This window comes from Anomalospiza imberbis, chromosome Z (genome assembly GCF_031753505.1).
Source record: "Anomalospiza imberbis isolate Cuckoo-Finch-1a 21T00152 chromosome Z, ASM3175350v1, whole genome shotgun sequence".
Lineage (NCBI taxonomy): Eukaryota > Metazoa > Chordata > Aves > Passeriformes > Viduidae > Anomalospiza > Anomalospiza imberbis.
In genome coordinates, this window is record NC_089721.1 from 31,855,405 (window position 1) to 31,876,283 (window position 20,879).

At 41.6% G+C, this 20,879-nt stretch overlaps 1 protein-coding gene across 1 annotated transcript in view; it reads left to right on the plus strand.

Annotated features, from left to right (window-relative positions):
- Positions 1 to 5,242: 5,242 nt before the first annotated feature.
- TTC39B (tetratricopeptide repeat domain 39B) overlaps positions 5,243 to 20,879 on the plus strand; it is a 75,420-nt gene continuing 59,783 nt past the window's right edge. The window contains exon 1 of the mRNA XM_068177523.1: positions 5,243 to 5,371. Coding sequence (XP_068033624.1) covers positions 5,318 to 5,371 — 54 coding nt within the window. The 5' untranslated portion in view covers positions 5,243 to 5,317. The remainder of the gene's footprint in view (positions 5,372 to 20,879) is intronic.

Genomic DNA, 20,879 nt, shown 5'->3' on the forward strand with positions numbered 1-20,879 from the left:
TGGGGGGTGTTATTTGTTTCTAGGGCTAGAAAGTTTAAGTAGTCTTTCTCAGTGGCATCTTTCATGGTTCTCCCTTAGGAAGTTTATAAGGGCATACAGAAAATAATCCAAATATAGTCCGTCAGTTAGAGATAGCACCTGTAGAAATGTTGATAGGAACTATTATGCAAACAATGCCTGTGTAGATACATTGGAAAAAGAACTAGAGGCTGCCTGAAATCTGTGTGAGTTAATTGCATTATGCTTTCACTGAGGATCACTTATACAACCTGGCTTAGGTATACAGAAACAAGTCACATGGTAACCAAGGTAAACCTCTGTACCATGTCCAAAGTTCATTGTTGTCCTTACCCTGGCTTTGTGAAAGAGGTAGGGCTTCCCTGAACAGAGGAGACTTCTTCATGTGTCTTGTTCAAGATCCTGTTTGTGCTGAAATGCCTGATCATTCTCTCCCGATCTCTTTCCACCTCTGCAAATATTTGCTTCATGCTAATATGGTGAGTGAAGGCAAATACATCTCATTGACAAAAAGAAGAGGCTTTACTTCAAGATAACCACCACTTTTAAATAAGGAAACAAGATCTGGGAGTTTAAAACCACTCTGGTTCTCTAAAAGAATGCCTACCAGTGTATGAAAGTCTAAGTATTCAAATAAAATCTCTGCATATATATATTTGTGAAAGAAATAACACCAAGGTCCTTCACTTCCAAATAAAATTCTTGAGAGGTCTAACAAATAGGATTTAGATGAAGCAGCTTACTGCGGGTAGAACACTTTCACTCCTAAGTATAGCAACTCAGTACTTTAAGCTTTCCTTGATGTCCATATCTGTAGTCTGCAGATATGTGTGCAGTGCTCTAGGCTGTAGTACTGCCTCCAAGCATGCCAGGTGTTTTTGAAAGCCAAATTTCTTCCATGTCTTTCATTAAAATTTTGTGTTGGTTTGTTGATTCAATTCCTTAGTTCAGCCCTTTTGGGGTTTTGTTGGGGCCCAAGGTCAGACCATGTGTTTTGAGCATACTGACTTGCCTTAATCTAGTGCCTTTAATTGTAGCATTTACTTAGCTAGGTGGGCTGCTTTGTGTCTTGCTACACCCTCCTTCCAGTTGGATGTGGGAAAATGGGTGCTGGGACTGCGAGTTAATATTCCTTCTAGAGCCTAGGGTAAAACTTGTTGCAGGATTGGGTAGTGTATGTGCCAAGAATTGAATTTATCTTAGAATTTACCTTAGCCTTCTCAGACCACTACATGTATGCATCAATGCACTCTCATGGTATTTTAATTCTAAAGGGATTACTGCTGTTGCTATAGTAATGGCTGAAACACTGTTAATGACACAGACTAACTCAGCTTGTGGAAAGAAATATTTTCAAACTGGTTCCCATTAAGAAGAGGTATTGCTTCACCTCAACTAGCAAAATAAGTGCTGGTTAAAAAACCTGTAATTGCCTAGAGGTTATGGCATGGCAGTTATAATCCAAAGGGAAATACACTGTCAGCATTTTTTTGCTCTTGGCTGTTACATCTTGTTGTTTTGGTGGTTTTTGTTTTGTTTTGTTTTGTTTTTTTGTTCTGTGGGGTTTCTTTTTTTTTTTTTTTTTTTTTTTTTTTTTACAAAATAATATCTCTGACAAGTTGCTTCAAATATATATGTCTGTGGTTTGCTTTGCTTTTTTTAAATTTTTTAATTCTTTTGCCAGCTTCTAACTCAGTGCAGCAGTAAGAAATTTCATTCTCTTGCTCTTGAAAGGTGTTCCTCAAATATAGTGATTCTGACTCTCTCAAAAATATTTCACAAGGTGTTTTTGTGGGTAGAGTCACAGTTTGTACTGCTCAGAGTACTCACTGTTCTAATAGGTAGTTTATGAAACAGTACTTCTAGAACTAGGCGGGAGTTGGTTTCTGCCCTGCTTACTTGCCCTAGCTCCATCAGGGAACCTGCTAATCATTTAATGAGTGTTATTTACGGCTTTGCTGTTTGTTTGAGTCTAAGACAGAGTAACCCCACTGGAAAGTAGCTGTTTCAAGGACTGCTGGGGCAATTTCCTGGGCTTCTTTTACAGAGAGCCTATTCTCAAGGATTATTTTCTAGTCCTCAAGAAAATTGTATCAGTACCAAGCATTTATACTGAGGTGGATTTTATTCTTCTATATTATCTAATCATAAGGGGCAGAATAGGACTCTTCATCCTTGTAAGATCTGAATTTAATTGTTTAAGCTCAAAATAATATAAAAAGAAAGATACTTCTTTTTCCAAATTGTCCCATGAATTCTTATAATGAGATAAATTCACAGTGAATAGCTATACTGTGAAAGGCTACACTAGAAGAGTTATCAAATGTCCAAACAGTGTAAACACATAGAAGCATGCAAGTTATGTCTGTGAAAATGGGGAACATGTAGGCAGGCTTTTTCTGTGTGGGAATTCTATCCAGCTATACCTGACAGAGGAGAACAGATTCTCAAGCTCTTGCCTCTTCTGTCAGATCACAGCAAAATCTTTCAACACATCCACTGGAATGTTCCCTGAATATTCTTTGAAAGATTAGTAATCAACTCATAATCTTCCTAATTCTTACTGCAATACACCTACAGTCAAATGGATAGAAACTAGAGCTGGCTGAGAACTGCTGCAGGCTTCTCAGAGGATTTAGACCTATTATACTTGTACATATTCCTTCAGAAATGATAGGTTTGGTTTTGTTTTTACAAATGGAAAACCATAAGAGGAATTTACAAAGATTTTCTTTAATGCTTACATTTCAAGTGAGAAGGGGAGGAATTATTAAACTCGATTAAAGCAAATTGGGGTGTGGTTTTGAGATATCCTTTTTGACTATTTGACTATTATTACATTATTAAATTACTTTAGTAAAAGCAAGCACTGTGGAAGCTTCTTAAAGAGCAATCAAAACTCACTAATGGCTCTGCCATTCCCAGGGCTTGTATTCAGACTTCAGTAGTAATTTTCATGTCTTAGCTACCCGATCAGACACGATTTGATGCAGTCATCTCCTCCACAATCATTTTAGTACACATCTTTGTTCTGACTGGAGAAAGGCCATTGATACACATCCCCCTCAATGTGCCCAAGAGTATAAATGAACTAAAAGACTTGGTGGTGAAGAGAGAATAAAATAATATAAATGAAACCTATCAAGAGCTAATTTTGACAAAATGGTGATGAACTAGTCCTTGATCTTGAGCTTGCTGAATACATTAACTCATGGAGCTACGTCTCCCACACACAGAGTAACCACGCATGACTTAACACTCTGCACATTAATGGGATTTCCCCAACCTAACTTTAGAAGTGTTGGTGCTATAGTACATTAACAGTTTCTACAAGAACTTAAGTGATCATGCGCATGCTACATTTTTATTCTCTGTTGCTAGTGCATAACTGCTTAGATGGGTGTCTTCTTACTGAATGGCAAAACTAGTTCTCATCCAGACCTTATGTATTAATTGCTATCCTACACATATAATACATATCCCACAGTATTCTGCTAAATAATAATAATGGTTAAAAACTGGATTTGAAATTGAGGTAGTATGGTGCTTTAAGCTAAAGGATACCTCAAAGGGATTGCCTTTGAAGTGGAAAAACAGAAAGGGAATCATGTCTTCAAAAGAGAATCTTCAAAAGAGAATGATAACTTGCAGAATAATTCTTGTGAACAGCATAAAAAAGGTTTCAGGTGGAGCTGACGTGGGCAGACATGACTGTACTGTGAGTCAAATACAAAGCATGTATGAGCCTGTCTTCTGCTTTTGCATGACTGGTATATTTCATGTGCTTCAGTTCAATCCTGGAAAAATATTAATATCACTGGAGTATCTTCCAACAAGTTGCCAGTAAAGAAGCTCATTCAAGTGCAATATGAGAATGGGAAAACAGTGTGTCTGTGGTACCCTAACTGAATTTTGCAGGAAAGATGAACATATTTATGCTAGGTTCCCCTCCCCTTTTTACTTAACTGAGCTGGGTAAAAATAGCAGATACAGCAGAGCAATCTATTTAAGATTAGTAGGGACACTTCAGTTGTCAGTCTACATTGAAAGCCTATACTTCTGCCTTTTTTTAGACTTATAGACCTATCTAGACTATATTCCCAAATCTTGCAAAAAGCTCTTAGACTGTATCTTCCTCCTGGTTACCTGAATCTGTTCAATTCTCTTTCTCTGGAAATCTCTCTCTGGCTCTATATGGAAGCCAGACTATCAAAACTATATGTATTTTTTAACAAGGGCTGTGTCAGAGAACTAACCAGTTGGAAGTGGGCATCATGCCTTTTAATTGGCATTGACCTCAGCTGGCAGAATACAGAAAAACGGAAACTGGTAGATTTTGAGCAAAGAGCATCATGATACTGTGAACTAAAGACAGGACAAGACGAGGTGGGGGACTCTTAAGGGTTCTCAGAGAGCTATTTTGTGGACTTTATTTGCAAGTGATAACCAGCATGGTGATGAAGCCGTTCTTCCCCAGAGCCTGGCCACTGGGAGTTGAAGTGCAAGTTTCTCCCGGACATCAGATACTGAATACCAGTCGGTCACTGACAACATCGGAGAGGCAGAGTGCACGCAGGCTCCTCCGCACACGAGCACAGCCCACGCTGCCCTTCCCTGGAGCAGCTGGCCAGGCGGCGCGGCAGATCCCGGCCGAGGCTCCTGGTGCCCGGCACAGACCGCCAGTTCGCCACCGCTGGTTCAGGTGTGCTGAACCGGCCCGGGCTGCCGCTCACGTAACTCGGGCACTGGAAAGGACACCGCGGGAACGGCTGCGAGAAGCTTTGCGGCACCTCGGTCAGTGAAGCCGCTCACGGTGGCGCGAAGCAGCAGCGTGGCTGGAGGTGGGGCTGCAGGACGGGGGAAGGATGGGGGCTTCGGCATGAGTTTGGGACGACGCTCCGCTTGCTCCGACCCGCCCACCTGCACTCTCCGACCACTCCCGGGTCCGGCGGCCCCGGGACATCCCATGCCGCCCCGGCCGAGAGGCAGCACGGGCGGTATGGCGGGGGCGGACGCCGAGGGCCAGCGGGGCGCGACCGGCGGGGGCGGGTGCTGCCATGCAAACGAGGGGGCGCGGCTGCCGGAGCGGCGGGGCGGCCGGGGGCGGGAGGAGGCGGAGAGCGCGGCCCGGACAGACCGGGCGGGAGCAGTAGGGCCGGGCCAGACCGGGCCGGATCGAGCGGGGGTAGCCGTGAAGGGCGCGGGGCGGCACCGCCACCGCCACTGCCACTGGGCTGTGAGCAGCGGGCGGCGCGTGGCGGCCGTAGAGATCTCTCGCGCCGGGCAGCGGAGACGGAACATGGCGAGCGTAGGAAACGGCACGGAGGAGAGCAGCGGCGGCGGCGGCGAAGAGGTAAACGGAGGGCGACTGCCGAGGGGCTCCGGGCGTGACGGGAGCGAGCGGCCGTCCCCGCCGGCGCGGCGGCGGCGGGGGAGATGCGGGCAGGGGCTCCTCTGCACCGGCCGTCCCGGTCGCCCACCTGCTCCGCGGTGGGGGCTGATGGGCGGGCGGCCGGACAGGATAGGGGCAGGCCTGACCGCCGGTCTAGAGGCGAGTCCGTCGCCTGGAGTTGGGGAGAGTTGTCCCGGCAGTGGGGCCGCAAGCGGCCCCCTCCCGCATCCCCCTCATTTGCTTTTTTTTCTTTTTCAAGTCTTCTTCTTTTTTTTTTTTTGTTTTTAATTTTTTCTTTAACCCTAGCTCCTGCGCTGTTCCGTGCGAGAGTGCCGCGCCGCCGCTCCGGTGTGCGTCCGTCCCGGCGGGCGGGCGCGAGAGTTAGGTGTGCGGGCAGCGGCGACCCCCGGCTGTGCACATTGGCCAGGCCTCGCTGTCGGGGTGTCCGAGAGGGCCCCGTGTGCGTGGGGTCTTCCATGGGCACCTTCTCTGCCTGGGAAATGCAGTTGGCCAGAGCTGTAGTTTATGTAAGATGCGTTTTTAATTTCACCGTTGTTTTATTAAAGGTCCTTCAAACAGCCCAGACAGAAATCCTTTCAAATGATCGCTTGAACTTGAAGATTTTCCTTGTTACACTGTCAGTGTAGGAGAACACGGTAGCAGGATTCCTTGACAACACCACTCGGAAACTGGTGATTGGAAAGTATTGTCCTAGATGAGCTTTTGAGAATGGTACTGCCAAACTGAGACAGTTTTAACTGGAGCGTGCTTTTAAACACAGATACATGTAGTCCTGGCAGGCATGTGTGGTAATATAGACTTGATTTTTGACTGCACAGTCTGTGCATCCAACAGCTTCTTCAGAAAGATTGGCAAGGCAAATCTGCCCAAATTTTGCCTAAGACACTTTATGAATGAGTACTTAATAGGTTGGGGTTTTTTCAGTGCCCTGTGTTTGAGGTGTGGCGGTATTTTGTACGATGTGGCAAGTGACTAATGTCTATGTAGGACTTGCTATGCTGTGTAGTTCAGTGGAACTAGCTTGTTCTTGATTAGGTAATGGCAATATATGTTAGCCTGTATTTCAGAGCATGCTGTGAAAGTTTCTACTTCCTAAAGTTATATGTGGCAGCAGTGAAGAGGATGTGAAATCCTTGTATTTCATTGTATACCAGAGTGAATCACTGGCAAAATGATAAAGTCATCTCTCTGAAGCTGAGATTTTTTTCCAGAGGAGGGAGAAAAAAGTTATTAACTAGTTCTTGCAGCTCTCTCAGTAAACAAATAGTTGGAATTCACAGCTGTTGAAACAGGTATTCAGCAACTTTGTCGTAGCCCAGCTGTTCTGTAGGAACAGTAGGAAAGAAATTGAGTTTGGTGTTAAATGGTAATGCTTTTTTAGAGGAAAAGAACATGGCATGCAAAAAAAAAATAAAATGAAAAGGTAGGCATAAAAGCCCATGAAAGAGGCATTATTTGAGCAATACCTTGCAAAAAGTGTAACATTTTCTTAGTATAAACCCAAAAGACTTCATGCTCTTTGCATGTGCTTGATTTGCTTAGTGCTTGACTCTTTGGAGTCTGAAACAGACCTGTAGTGGTAATGCAGAAAGTACTTCAATTTTTCCTGGTCAGATTCCAGAGTTCAGGAGGAGAGGGCATATGGTTATCTTGGGGATGGTCACTGCTTTTGTAACAGAAGTTGTCTAGACTACTGTAGACTCTCTTTGCCTACAGGTTCAATGTAGTCTCTTTACTTATAAGCTTGTTGTGATTTTTTGCACATGGTATTTTTGTTTTTACATGTCTTAGCTTTCTTTTGGTGTTTGCAGTGGCTGTGATGCTGAGATACAGAGGTAGCAGAACACCTATAAGCCCTTTCTTTATGAGCTACATGCATTTAAATAGTATTGTTTACATAGAACATGGCAGATGGGAGCTCTGCTTCCTGATTTAAGTGTGCATGCTTAGTACTATATGAACATAGCTTTTAGCATAGAATTTTGCTTTGCAGGGACTTGTGAATGCTTCTTTGCCCCTGAAGCTTTGAAGAGGAATATGTTAAGCTAAACCTTGAAGTTATTTCCTACTTAACAGGACATAGACCAGCAAGAACCCTTCTAAAGTCCAAGCATAAGGTACCAGGTAGCTGCCCCCTGCTGTAGTCTGTCCCTGAATAAAATTTCTGCTTCTCCTAATGTTTCTTGCAGCTCAAGGAAGTGCCAGATACCATGGGGTTTTTGTTTGTTTGGGTTTTTTTGGCATTTTTGTCTGTTTTTTTTTCCTGATTTATGTCTCATTGGCTGCAGCTGTGGCTTTCCGGTGGGAACAGCGAGAAAATGGCATGAAGTGTAAATAAATCCTTGGATTTTTTTTTAACTAACATAAGTGTATTAGTCAGTCCGTTGGTGGTTTTTTTTTTTTTTTTTTTTATTTAAAGGAAAAGAAACCCACCAAGAGGAACCAGAGACCTAAGACTAAGAGGCTGTATAAATGAGATAGTTTTATGGGTATGCCATCTGGGAAAACAAATGGCTGTTAAATTCAGGATTTTCCTGAGTGCAGTGTTACTTCTGTGGTGTTGAAGTATGTTTGTGGTCATTCTCCGCTAGGAAGCAGTTTTCTGATTACTATGTGAGGGAAGTGTTCACCTGTGGTGTGGCCAGTTGTGAACTCAGACCTGATATACCATCAACACTTAAACCACTATATGACACTGAATTCACCACCTAAAAGAATTCACACTGGTATTCCTTTGGAATGGATTGTAAATCTGGGACAGATACACTTAAGGGCATTGTAGCATTCCCAGCCACTGGAGAGTCTTCAAGTAAAACTTTAATTCTTCTCCCCATCCACCCTTTTCCCATCCCCCCTCACTGTCTGAAGATTACTTAAAATAGCGGGCCAGATCTGCTTCCCATTAAGTTCACTCTTTGCTGCCCTGGTTTTTCAAAGTCCTAAAGCCAGCTTAATTGGTTACTTGAGGATTCCCTATCAATTTAAAAAAATTAACCCACAAACCCAATCAAGGTCCTTGTGTATTTGAGAGTTGTGGCTAGACAGAAAGATTTATGTATGATTAAGAAGCATCTAGATGCTAAAAGAATTCCTTTCTTGGCTGAAGAGAGCTAGACAAAGGATTATTTACAGATCTGAAGGTGATTTGGTGCCCTTGCTGTGGTAAACTCTAAGGTTTCGTCCTGACTTTTTCTGGGATAGAGTTAATTGGTGCTATGCTGTGTTTTGGATTTAGTATGAGCATCCTTTGAACAACAGTGATTTCTAGTTGTTGCTAAGCAGTGCTTACCCTAAACCAAGAACTTTCAATGTCTTATGCGCTGCCAGCAACCAGGTGCACAAGAAGCTGTGAGGGAGCATGGCCAGGACAAGTGGCTGTATATTCCATGACCTTGAACATCATGCCCAATATATAGACTGGGGGGAGCTGGCTGGGAGGAACCAGTCACTGCCTGGGGACAGTCTGGGTATCAGTCAGCAGGCAGGGAGAAATTGTATTGTGGATTGCTTCTTTCTCTTGTTTTTTTTTTTTTTTTTTTTTTTTTTTTTTTTTTCTTTCTCTTTCTCCCTTTCTATACTGTTGTTATTGTTATTAATTCTACTTTTTTTTTCAATTATTAAACTGTCTTTATCTCAGCCCATATATTTTACCTTTTCCACCCAATCTTATTCCCATCTCACTGGCAAGAGAGAAGAGCAAATGAGTGGCTGTGTGATACTTGGTTGATGACTGGTGTTAAACCTTTTTCTCTTGTCAAATAGAAGATATGATGAGTTCAGGTAATAAAAAATCTGACTATAACATGTTAGAAAAAAAATTTTAAAGCATTTGTTGTATTAGTGACATGGGAGGAATACAGAGATGGTGCTCCCCATTGTAAGGAGAAAATCTGTGTGTTCAAAGCTCAGGTGGAGTTGAAGATGGCCAGGACTGTCAGAACAATTAAAAAAAAAAAGGTTTTGTCATTTGATACATAAGTAACAAAAGGCAGTGCAGAAATGTTAGCCCATTACAGGATGAGGATGATCACTTCACAAACAGAGACATAGACAAGGCAGAGGTGTTTAATGCTTTCTTTGCCTCTCATGTCACCACTGAAAATGGGCTAAGCATGTCCCAGCACCATGAGCTGGAGGACGATGGCTATGAGAATGAAAAACTAGCTGGATCCCCAGAAGTCTATGGGGCCTGATGGGACTCAGCCACAAGTACTCAAAAGAGCTGGCTGATGTCATTCATCACAAGATCTCTTTCAATTACTTTTGAATGGTCTTGGGAATCTGGAGAATATGTTCATCAGTATAAACCAGACTGTAATGATAATTTTATACCTTGGGGTCCCTCAAAAAGAATCCCAACAGCTCTTCTGATGCCACAACTTGGTACAGGAGTAACGCTGAAACAATTAGACTGATTAGGGTGTTGGCTGAGTAAGGAGTTCAATGCTACCTCCCTTGCATTAAGTGATATGTTAACAGATATCAAAGGTACCAGTCAATTGCAATTCTGGCTAACAGTTTCCCAAGAGAAGGGACTACAAAGGTGATCCTGGAAACTACAGGCCTCTCAGTCTCACTTCAGTGACCAGTAAAAGTGTCAAGAAGATTATTCTGGGAATTACTGAAAAACATCCAAAGGACAATGCCAGTATCAGTCAGAGCCAGTATGGCTTCATGAAGGGAAAGTCCTACTCAGTATCATCAGAGGAAGAGATCTTTAAATATATCAAGAAGGTGACAGGCTCTAACTCCATTGACAGGCATTGCAGTTGGACCAGCCCTTACAGGTATCAGCCACTTGTATAAACAAGAAGAAACGGACACAGAAGTCAGCTCATAGTAAAGCAGGGTGAAGCAGGGCTATCGCAAGAGCAGGAGGAAAAGACAGAAAAGAGACAGCAGTTCAATACTTTATATGTGAGTGAATGGTGTATGAAGAGACTTCACCCATCCTCCACATGAGCACATTGTTACCTGCCTGCTTTGGTGCTGCAATAACAGGGCTAGTAGCCTGGAATTTTAGAGTAGGGAAGCAGCTGGATTTTTTTTTGTACAGAAGCGGGTATTAACAAGGCAATTAGGAAAAGGATACAAGTCATCAGCCTCTGGAGGTGATTCCTGTTGAGTGTGAAAGAGAGATGTTATTCAAGGGAGATGTTATATGCCACCCTGACTAGTGGACCACCATGTCCGGTACCTGAGGGAATCAACCATACTAGAGATGATTTATTATGACCAAAACAATGTGCAGCTACTCACAGACCCAAGTGAAATCCGGTGTGCATGACTGATAGGGGTAGTAATATGAACGGAGCGCACCATGCACCACTGTTGTGTGCCAGTTTATTGGTGGTAATGAGATAAAGCTGGGTAGCTGGGGAGACAAAGTGGCTTGCCAGCTCTGGCAGTACTGAGTCACTATGGACTTTGCTGTGGAAAAATTGGTTGAGAAATGGGAAAAACTGTTCCAGAAGTTCCAGAAACAACAACAAAAAAGATCCTAGTCTGTTGTATTGTGTTCCAGTATCTCTGCTGTTAAAAGTAAGTGTTCCTCTGCTCAAGAGAGAGGATGTAGAGGGTAGACATAGTGGGCTGCTCTGTGTTTTTATCTGAGGGATCACAGAGTAGATGTGAGAAAGTGGGACAGAAAACCTATCTTCAACCCTAGAGGCATTGGTACATAAGTTGTAGGGAAAAAATCCCAAAAGGTTTTTTTACCAGGAAAGTTGTTCCTCCAGTCTCCAGTGGGCAGTTTACCAGAGTGGGAGGTCTTATCTTACTCCTGATTTTTGGGAAAGAAATTCTAATTTCATTTTCTTTATATGAAGTAAGTGGACAGTCCAGTGACCAGGAGTGGAGGGGCCATGCTCCAGCCAAGTGGAGGAGAGGGGCAACCGTGGTTATTAGACTCTGTGTATCTGATGACCTAGCATGTCAGACCCATGGGTGTGTAAGGCTCTAGCAAACATCAATGCGGAGTCAAGCTATAAAGAACTCATTTGTACTTTTGGAGTGACAAGGGCATCCCAGTAGCTGACTGTTGGAGGCTGAAATGAACTTGACTGGGAATGAATGGCAAAAACACCTTACTATGATGGCCCCAGAGGCCCTGTGCATCCTTGGCACAGGCTACTTCAGGAGAGTACATTTCAAGGGCTTAAAGGGTACCAGTGGGCTTTTGGTGTCTCTGCCTAGCACCAGTAGAGACACCATGATTCTCACCCAGAAGCTGTTCAGTCGACTCCAGAGCCAAGGAGTGATCAGCAGGACCCACTTATCCTCTGATAGCACCATATAAGCAGTCAAGTTTAAGGGAGAGTGGAATCTGACAGTAGACTCTTGTGGCCTGATTGAAGTCATGCCACCTCTGAGAGCTGCTGTACTGGACATGTTGGGACTTCAATGACAGCTGGAGTCAAAGGCAGCCAAGTGGTGCCACAGCTGATATCTTTAGTGTATTTTTCTCAATCCCTTTGGCAGCAGAGTGTAGGCCACAGTTCGCTTTTGCTTGGAGAGCTGTCAAGTACACCTGGAACTGACTGCCTCAGGGTTGAAACACAGCCCTGCTGGGGGGAATGGGGTGGGGAATGAGAGGTGTGATGGGGTGAGAGAACATCTGTGTGGTATTTAGTTGCTAACTTAGTTGTAGGTACACGCCATGACAGGCTTGCATTATGGACAGCTTGGCCAATTCAGCTAATCTGTGCCTCATCTCTAAACTAAGCTATTAAGGAAAATTTAGGTAATGAAGGTCTTATGATGCATGTTGTACTCTCTTGAACTGCCCAAGCAGGGATAAACACTGTATAGGCTGGCTTTACCAGCCTGGACAGTTTATCTTCAGAGCTAATTTCAAATGAAACCAGCATCTTCTTTAATTCAAAAGCCGGTTAGTACTTGGTTTAAGTACTCAAGAATTTCATCCACTGCTGCAGCAGCTGCTGCACTTATGATGAAAGAACCTCCTAGTGGTATGCTTCTTTACATCAGTAGCTTAATAATGCACTTTAGAATAAATTATAGAATGTGCTGCACTGGCTATTCTCTTGCTCCTGTTTATGCTGAGGATTCTTCAGCAGTCTCAGTGGTAAGAGATGGTGGTAAGAGCTGCATTTCCACAGAGACTTTGAGAAACTAGAAGCAAGCTATTGTGGAGCCTTTTTCACCTTAAAAACTAGAATGTGTTGGAAATATGGAATTGGGAAGCAGTAGTGGGGGTGCTTTCTCTCTTGAAGTATATATATATTTTTTTAAACATTCTCACCTGACTTGTATGGTTTTGTTTCCTTGAGAAATACACTTTAGTCAGCTGAAGAATGTAAAATTTGTACTCCTCTTGTCTGCTTTTTCCAAAGTGTTGTGCTTTGGCACATGGCTCATCTGTTTTTCCTGGTTCTGTCTTGGTCTTTCTTAGTGTCAGGGCACATCTGCATCTAAGATAAGGACCATTCTATTTCAGGAGCACAAAGGGAAAACTAAACATGACTACTAGTTTCTTTTTTATTAAACAAAATTAGGTTGCTGTCTGTCCTTCTAAGATCCTGAAGTTCTTAAATTCAAACAAAACTTAACTTTACTTATAGGTGTACCTGTTGAGAGGTCTGTGTTTCCTTGTGACTACTATTCAAAAATAAGGACATGTACTCCAGTTTTATATTACCGACGTTGTTCTGAGATGGCTTACTTTTATTTTTTGCGTTTTTCCATTTCTTACTTGCTTCCTAGAGTCATGCATTTGTGTTCCTTGGTTGACTGCAGCCAAATTTGAAAGCTGATTAGGTAAAAAAACAAACAGAGTCTTTACTGATTTACTGGAGGGAAAAAGGAATATGCAGTATTCCAATTAAATTTTCTTACTTAATATTCACTGTTATTAACCTGTGAGCTGTTTCTCCTCAGAGCAAGAGATAAAAAGTACAGAAGATATGGGAAAAGGTGGGATCACTGTAGAAAGCACCATGTGCCTCTTAGGGAGGCAGAGCTGATGTAAACTGGGAAAGCTATGTACCTTCCTTTTTAGAAGGGAAGTAAATTTTGCTTTTACTTCTTTTCTGAGGTTCGATTTGGTTTTTGAGTTGTTTTTGTTTGTTTGGGGTGGTTTTTTTTTTTTTCCTTGGAGGAGGGGTGTGAGGTGGTGATACTTAAATGCTTACTTGTATATGAATGGAAAACAGTATAACCAAAAGGAAGAGTTAGCTTTTTTCTTAAGGTTTTGGATACTTTGTATATTGAACTGCTGCTATTCTGGTGTGGGAAGTAGCATCCAATATCTTTTAATGTAGCCTTTTCTTGGAGCAGTGGAAGTTACTGTCATTACAGCTCTAAATTGTACAATTGCCTGGTAATTGTAGCTAAAAACTTGCCAGCCACTGTAGAATCACAGAATGTTAAGAGATTGAATTGACATGAAGCATCATCTGGACCCAACCCTCCCACCCAAGGCAGGGACACCTCCCACAAGACCAGCTTGCTCAAGGCCTTGTCCATCCTAGCCTTGAACGCTGCCAGGGTTGAGCCATCCACAACTCAAGAAAGACAGTTCTGTTTCTTCCACAACCTACATGGAAAGACAGTTCTGTTTCATATGTAAGCTTAAAGGGGGATGGTTTTCTTCTTGTAGTTCCAGTCAATCCATGTGAGAGTTATGACTTTGTGGAAACAGGTTTGGTTCCGCAAATGTTTGTTCTTCTTTTGCTGACATATTGGTGCCAGTATGCTTGGAAAAACCTCTGGACTGGATGAGCTTGTTGAAACTGCCAGAAGTTGATGCCTTGGCTTGGATAAAGGTTCTTGCTGGGCCCCTCTCTTGGCAAAGTGGTTGTATGTTGAAAGAAAAGGAACTTGGTTCCTTCTTGGCAGACCATACATTACTTTCACAGCATGGACCAGGATGACTCAACATAGGAGTAGTTCATAGACATGTCTGATCTTGTGCCTCCTGTATTAAGTAAATCTCTCATAGCTTGCCTGACCATAAGGACATACTTGGAACTTTCCTTGCTATTGCAACTAGTATGGCTTTCTTTTCCTGTGTGACACCAGCACACGAGGTAGAGATAAGATCACAGTTGTTGGTGACAGGCTGGCAGGAACACTGTCCAGCACACCATGTCCATCTAGTGGGCAGTAATTTCAACAAATACTGTTTCTTCTGGATTAATAGAAACAGTATTATATTCAAGGGAACAGAAATGATAGATCACTGCTCTCATTTTGAAAAAAGGAGCAAAACTGTGCAGCTAAAGACTCAAGAAGCAGTCTGAGAATTGGATACATGTTGCTGTTAGTATGTGTTCTGATTAGAGCCTGGACATGGCCAAGACCTGTGTGCCACAGTTAGTCAAGTATCTGCTTAAATAGTCAGAAATGGGAGAATTTGTGAGACCTGAAAATTCCTTCTGCTTTTCTAAGCCCTCTCAGGTTCAAAAGAAATGTTTCTGCTAAGTCAACAGTAAGTAAATATCACAGACATGTGGACTTAGGCCCTAACATCAAGTGCTAATGTTTCTTATCAAGCAAGTAAAGACTTGTTTGTCATCTTATTCTGGAGTAAGGAAGTGTGATGCTGTTACCACATACTAAATCAAGATAATCTAATATCTTAGTAGCAGTGGTATTTTTTGTTGTGATGCAGTGAATGTATCATTCTTTTATTGCAGTCCTCTTATGCATTCACTTTGCAATAGGGTGGTATATAAACTCTTGCAAGCCAGTGTTTGGATGTGCAGCACTCCTTTGATTTCTTGTCATCCCCAGAAGTCAACCTCACACGCACTTTTGTTCTCCAGAAATCCTCTTATTGGAGGGTGTATGAGGACAGTCTGTCATCCAAACAGAGAGGAGGTTAGTGGAAAACCTGTTTCTGAAAATAATTGTGTGTCTGGCAATTCTCGGCAGCACTGGTTCTTCTAAAATGTGTAGTGTTGGATAGGTGAGTAGGAATACTTGGCTGTAACTAGTAGTAGGCCAGAGGAAAGAAAAAATGTTTCTATTAATTTTAGTTGAGCAAAGTGGGATTATAGTTATGATAGAGTGTATCGCACTGACTTCTATTTTCACCAAGAAATAATGGACTAAGATGAAGATGTTTTATCTGGATTCTCTCCCTTAGGACTGTTGTTATCAAATCCAGTGGGGCAGTTAGTAAAACTTAATGGCTTTGTGGCTGTGTCATTTTGGGTTTTGTTTTGTGGTTTTGGTGTTTGTGTTTTGGTTTGGTGGTGGGGATTTTTGTTGTTGTTTTGGGGGATTTTTCTGTTGTTATTTTTGTTTTGTTTTGTTTTTTGTTTTTTTCCCCTTTTCTGCAAACTTACTAGGTTTCCAGGGCTGGAGAATATTTAATATTTTTCTTTTTTTTCTTTTTTCCTCTCTTTAGTATGTATAGTAATTTATGGTTAAACAGCTACTGTAAGGTTCTTGTGGCAAAACCTGAGCTTGCCACTGAAAATATGGTGGAGTGGTACAATTACCAGTTGTGGATTAGGCAAATCCATCTCTTTTTAGGTAGATATTATGGTTTAAGCCCAGCTGACAGCTCACACAGCCGTTTACTCACTACCCCACCAGTGAGATTGGGGAAAGAATCAGAAGGGTAAAAGGTAGAGAACTCATGGGTTGAGATAAAGGCAGTTTAATAGGGAAAACAAAAGCAAAGCAAACCAAGGAGTTAATTCACTGCTTCCCATGGGCAGGCAGGTGTTCAGCCATCGCCAGGAGAGCAGGGCTCCATCACAGGTGACAATGACTTGGGAAAACAAATGCCACCACTCCACAGACTCCCCTGCTTTCTTCTTTTTCCTCCCCTTTACATACTGAGCACGATGCCACATGGTCTGGAATATCCCTTTGGTCAGTTTGGGTCATCTGCTCCTGCTGTGTCCCCTCCCAACCTCCCATGCACCCCAAACTGGAATACAAAAAGCAGAAAACAAAAAGCCTGTGGGTAAGCCCCTCTCAGCAATAATGGAAACTTGTCTATAGTATCAACTCTTGTGTTCAGCACAAATCCAAAACACAGCCCTATACGAGCCACTGTGAAGAAAATAAACTCTACCCCAGCCAAAACCAGCAGAGTGAGGCATCTTACACAGATGTTCAAGCTCTTCTAGCCCAGCTGGCTAGAAAGAGCTGAAGAAACATGCAAAAACTGAAGTTCATTTTTGACAAACCCTCCCAACTTAATTTGGGAATCAGTAATTTGTTACAAAAACAATTTAAAATAATGATGCTGAGAAAAGTAATATATAATATGGGATGTGAAACTTAAGTATTTTTTGACTTTTTTGATAAACTGTAGCATAACTGAATACTTCATGAAGTACAGCTTTTTACCTCTTTCCAGTAAGAAGAGTATTTTGAAAAGTAATTCTGTTAACTGCATTGAGGGAGAAGAGTGGTGTTTGAGCCATTTTAGTCTAATATTATATTAATATTAATAGATGATGAAGATGTTAATTGTTACGTTCCTTTTCAAGAGAAGTGTGAAAAGCTTAGGAACTAAACTTTGAAGACAGTCTGCCTAAATTTAAGTGTGTGGTTTGGACCAGAGAAAGAATTTTAAGGTAAGACTTGGTGGGGTAAGCGTATTGCTAAAGAATATTTAAATCTGTGCCATGTCCAGATGGAGAATCTTAGGCAGAAAAACATGTGCAGCTCTGAGAAATCCAGTTAAATATACCTGCCCGTATAGTCCTACTTGACACCACTGAAGTAGCTAGCTCTGTTAAGGGGTGGTCTACTGAGCTTAAGCAAAGTTTTCTTAAAACCTTGGGAAAGAGACATTCAGTAGCCTCTCAGTGTCTGTTTTTTAATGTCATTTGGATTAAAGTGCCACACATGGTTATAGCTCTGGAAAATATGGGGTAGCTCATGGCCATTCACTTCTAGAAGATGGCACACTTGGTTTGATGCTTTGCCAAATTGCTGTATCTTCTGCTACATGTGAACTATGTAATTTCAAGTCACGCTGAGATGAAGGGATGGCCAAAACTGTATAGTTAAGCTTCAGAGTGAACATATTTCTCAGCAAGTAACATCAAAGAAGTCTTAAAATCAAAGTTAAAAAAAAAGTAGGTTGTTTAAAAGTCCGTTTTACTTTTTTGAATGGTGGGATTTTTAGCTGCTGAGTTCATTAAGTTCTATTTGGACTGGAAGTGCAAACTAAATGCAGGTTTCCCCAGCTTTGTTCTTTTTTGTGAACTGGAAACAGAAATATAGGGTCATGTCAGTGTCACAAATCAGGTCCCATGTAGGAAGGTCTTCCTGGAAATCATGCTCTGTATTTATTATCTTCTGCAGTTCAGAGTTCCACTGTGAAAGACTCCTCCTAACTGCTTTTTCAGTTAGTGCTTGTTGTGAATTTGTACACTGGAGAACTGAAAAAGTGCTTGTAACTTTAGATAGTAATGTGTGTGAGTGAAGAGGAGGTTGTTCAGGTCTGTAAGGGAAAAGTAGGCAAGAAGTTACTTGATAGACTATACAGCTGTGTGTTCATGGTGCCCTGCATTGGGGGTTTCATGCTGAATCAGCCAGGATTCATCATCTTACAGGTGTGTCATCACAGGTAGCTGTGCATGGGCACAACTGAAGGAATTGTAAAGAAAACATCATGGCGACAAAGACTAGAGATTGCATAGTAGAAGTGGCTTATGTGCTTTCTCTGAATAGTTTGAGTTGCACTATGGAACACAGTTTGTGGTCCGGTGTTAGCTAGTTTCTCTACAAAAAACAGCTTGTCTTGGCCAATGGGATTTGTACAGTTGCCTTGAATTCCTGTCAGTGTTTGTGTGTCTGTGTGTTGTTCTGTTGGAGTAGAGAAAGGAAGTCACCTTACATTATTGAAAGAGCTGACGTCCAGTGTGGTTAATATTTTGGCTTGGTTTCTTTTTATTTTTTAAACCCACGTAACATGTTGCTTTGTGTTTGATGTTTGTGGAAGACCTCTGGTGTTAGGAGGACAGGTGGAGTGCAAGAAGGGGAAGCTGAGGTTACATCTTGGGATGGCAACGAAGGACATAGGGCTTGCCTTTGCAGTTGTCTCTGAAGCATGCTCCTCTTGTCCTTGACTGAAAGTTTTGTGTCTGGTATGTTTTCTTTGTTTTAGGTCTGGTCTTTGCTGTAGATGAGATAAAGCAGTTTTATGCTGGGAAGGTAAAATCTGTATCAGTTTTGTGGTAGATCATACTATAGCACTTGGTCTCTTCAGTTTATGTATGTGAGGTCTGGTAGCTACTGATCTTAGATTTTAATAGTTGCAGAATTTGGCCTAAATGGTATCTTTCTAACATGAAAAAATACTTACCCTTTGGTAAATGTTTGTGTGGTCTGAAAAAGTAATTTAAAAATCCATGTGAAATTTCAAAAACTTTTGCAACAGCGTTCACAAATTGACAAAAACTTTCTAGTATATAATGACTGTGGGCTAAAATGAAAATGGATAAGGATACTAGCAACAGGTAGAGATCAGCTATGACATAAGTAGTTTCCTGGCAGCCTGGAAAAACTGTCTATCTGATACTTCCCTTTCCATAATTTAAAAGACGTTCTCTACACCTCATGTAACATTTTTGGCTTTTTCCTGTTCTGTGTCTCTGGGTGCTGGCAGAAGGAAGAACTGTGCAAAGGGAGTATGAGTGCTTTGAGTTGAACCATCGTGCAGGATTTCCTTTGGCAATGTATGAGTCACAAGAGCCAGAGACACTTGCTGTGGTGTGGGCTTGCTGTAGAGGAACCAGTGCTCTGATTGCTCATGAGTACTCAGGAGTAGGAGGAGGAGGAGGGAGTGTGTGTGTATGAACAGCTGCCTAGAGGCACTGACATACTGTAAACTTACATTTGTGGTAAAGTGACCCTTTGGGTAGAAGGAGTGACAAATCTGCTAACAACTGTGCATTAATCCTGTCCTTGTTATTACATGCCAGCTAGACTTTTCAAAACCTATAAATTCCTCATGGTGTCAGTAAGCTGTAATGGGGGGTGTGCATCCTAGGGGCTGAAACTACAACTGTCTGTCAAATGTTACAACTTTGACTGGGAAAGGTGTGCTGCTTCCAGTGCACCTGTGTAGTCCATTTGGTAGGTCTCTGTTCTGGATCCTGCAGCTGTCCTGCAATACCTGAAGAAATACCATGCTCTGCTTGGGGGTGGACTGGATGAAGAATTGACATTGGGGGAGTCATGACAGAAGAAGGAAAGCTGTAGACTTACATGGACACTTGGCACATTACCAAAATTTAGGGGGGCATTAATAGGCTAACTAGTACTTTATGTTAATGAATTTTTTATATTACTTGTAGGGTTTTCCTGTTTTACTTTAGGGTTTCCTGTTTTTTTTTTTTTTTTTGTAAGAATTATTGTAACTTCAAATGAGAATGTGTTCTTTTTCTGTTTGCCTGTAAGCAGCCCAGGAAGAAGTAACACTTTAGCTTACTAGGTGGTTAAGTCAAGATCTGATTCTGCTTAGTGTAATTTCATGTGACATTTGGTCTGAATGTGACACTGTATTTCTGTGTTAGGTGTTTGTCTGGCTTTTTTTTTTCTGGTGGAAAGGATGAACTCCTTAGAATGCATGTATAAAGCAGTTAATAATTAGTTAATTTTATACTAGTAATGAAGTTAAATTGCCACAACCTTGAGACAATGCTTTTCTGTTAATGAAAATATATAAAGTAGTTTTCAGAAGAGATGGAAGCTGATCTTGCACAGAGAGAACAAGCTGTGCTCTGGACAAAGTCACTGCTTTCATCTTGTATTACAGCCACTTTTAAATATAGATAATGTTGATTTCTAAAGGTCTCTTCTGTTACTGCAATTAGTATTGCTAGTGGATCAGAAAATATAGAGACTTTGAAGTTCTGAAGTAAGAACAACTTTATCAAAAATAGGGTTGTTGGAATTACCATTACTGCAGCAAGGTCTTATTTTAAAGGAAATGAACCAGTTAAGAAAAATAACTTAAATTACTTTTCACTATAAAATAGAACCTTGTGATGCTAAATATGCAGCAACTGCTGTTACAACTTGCATTCTTTACAAATGAGTGATCAGCTGTATAGTCAAGCAGATACTTAACCCGAGGAAGACAGGAGAAGGTTAAAACCTAAGATACTAATTTTAATGCCCCTTTCATCCTCTTTTATTAGTTATAGGCAAAGCTAGGCTTTATTAGTTATAGGGAAATTGTTTTTAATATGAGGTATACCTGTTCTATTCCCTAGCTTGGGGTCATCTCTGGAATGTATTAATATTACCAGTGACAAGGTAATGTGTCTTTAATGAGACTTAATATAGGATTGTTGATTACATTGTAGTTGATAAGCATTCTGGAACACTGCCAAAATATCCCTCTAGGGAAGCTGTAATTTGATTTTGTCTGCATAGTCTATATTAAGTGCATGGTGAACCATAATTAAGATTTTTCCAGGTAGCTTTAGATATCTATTGGAAGCGG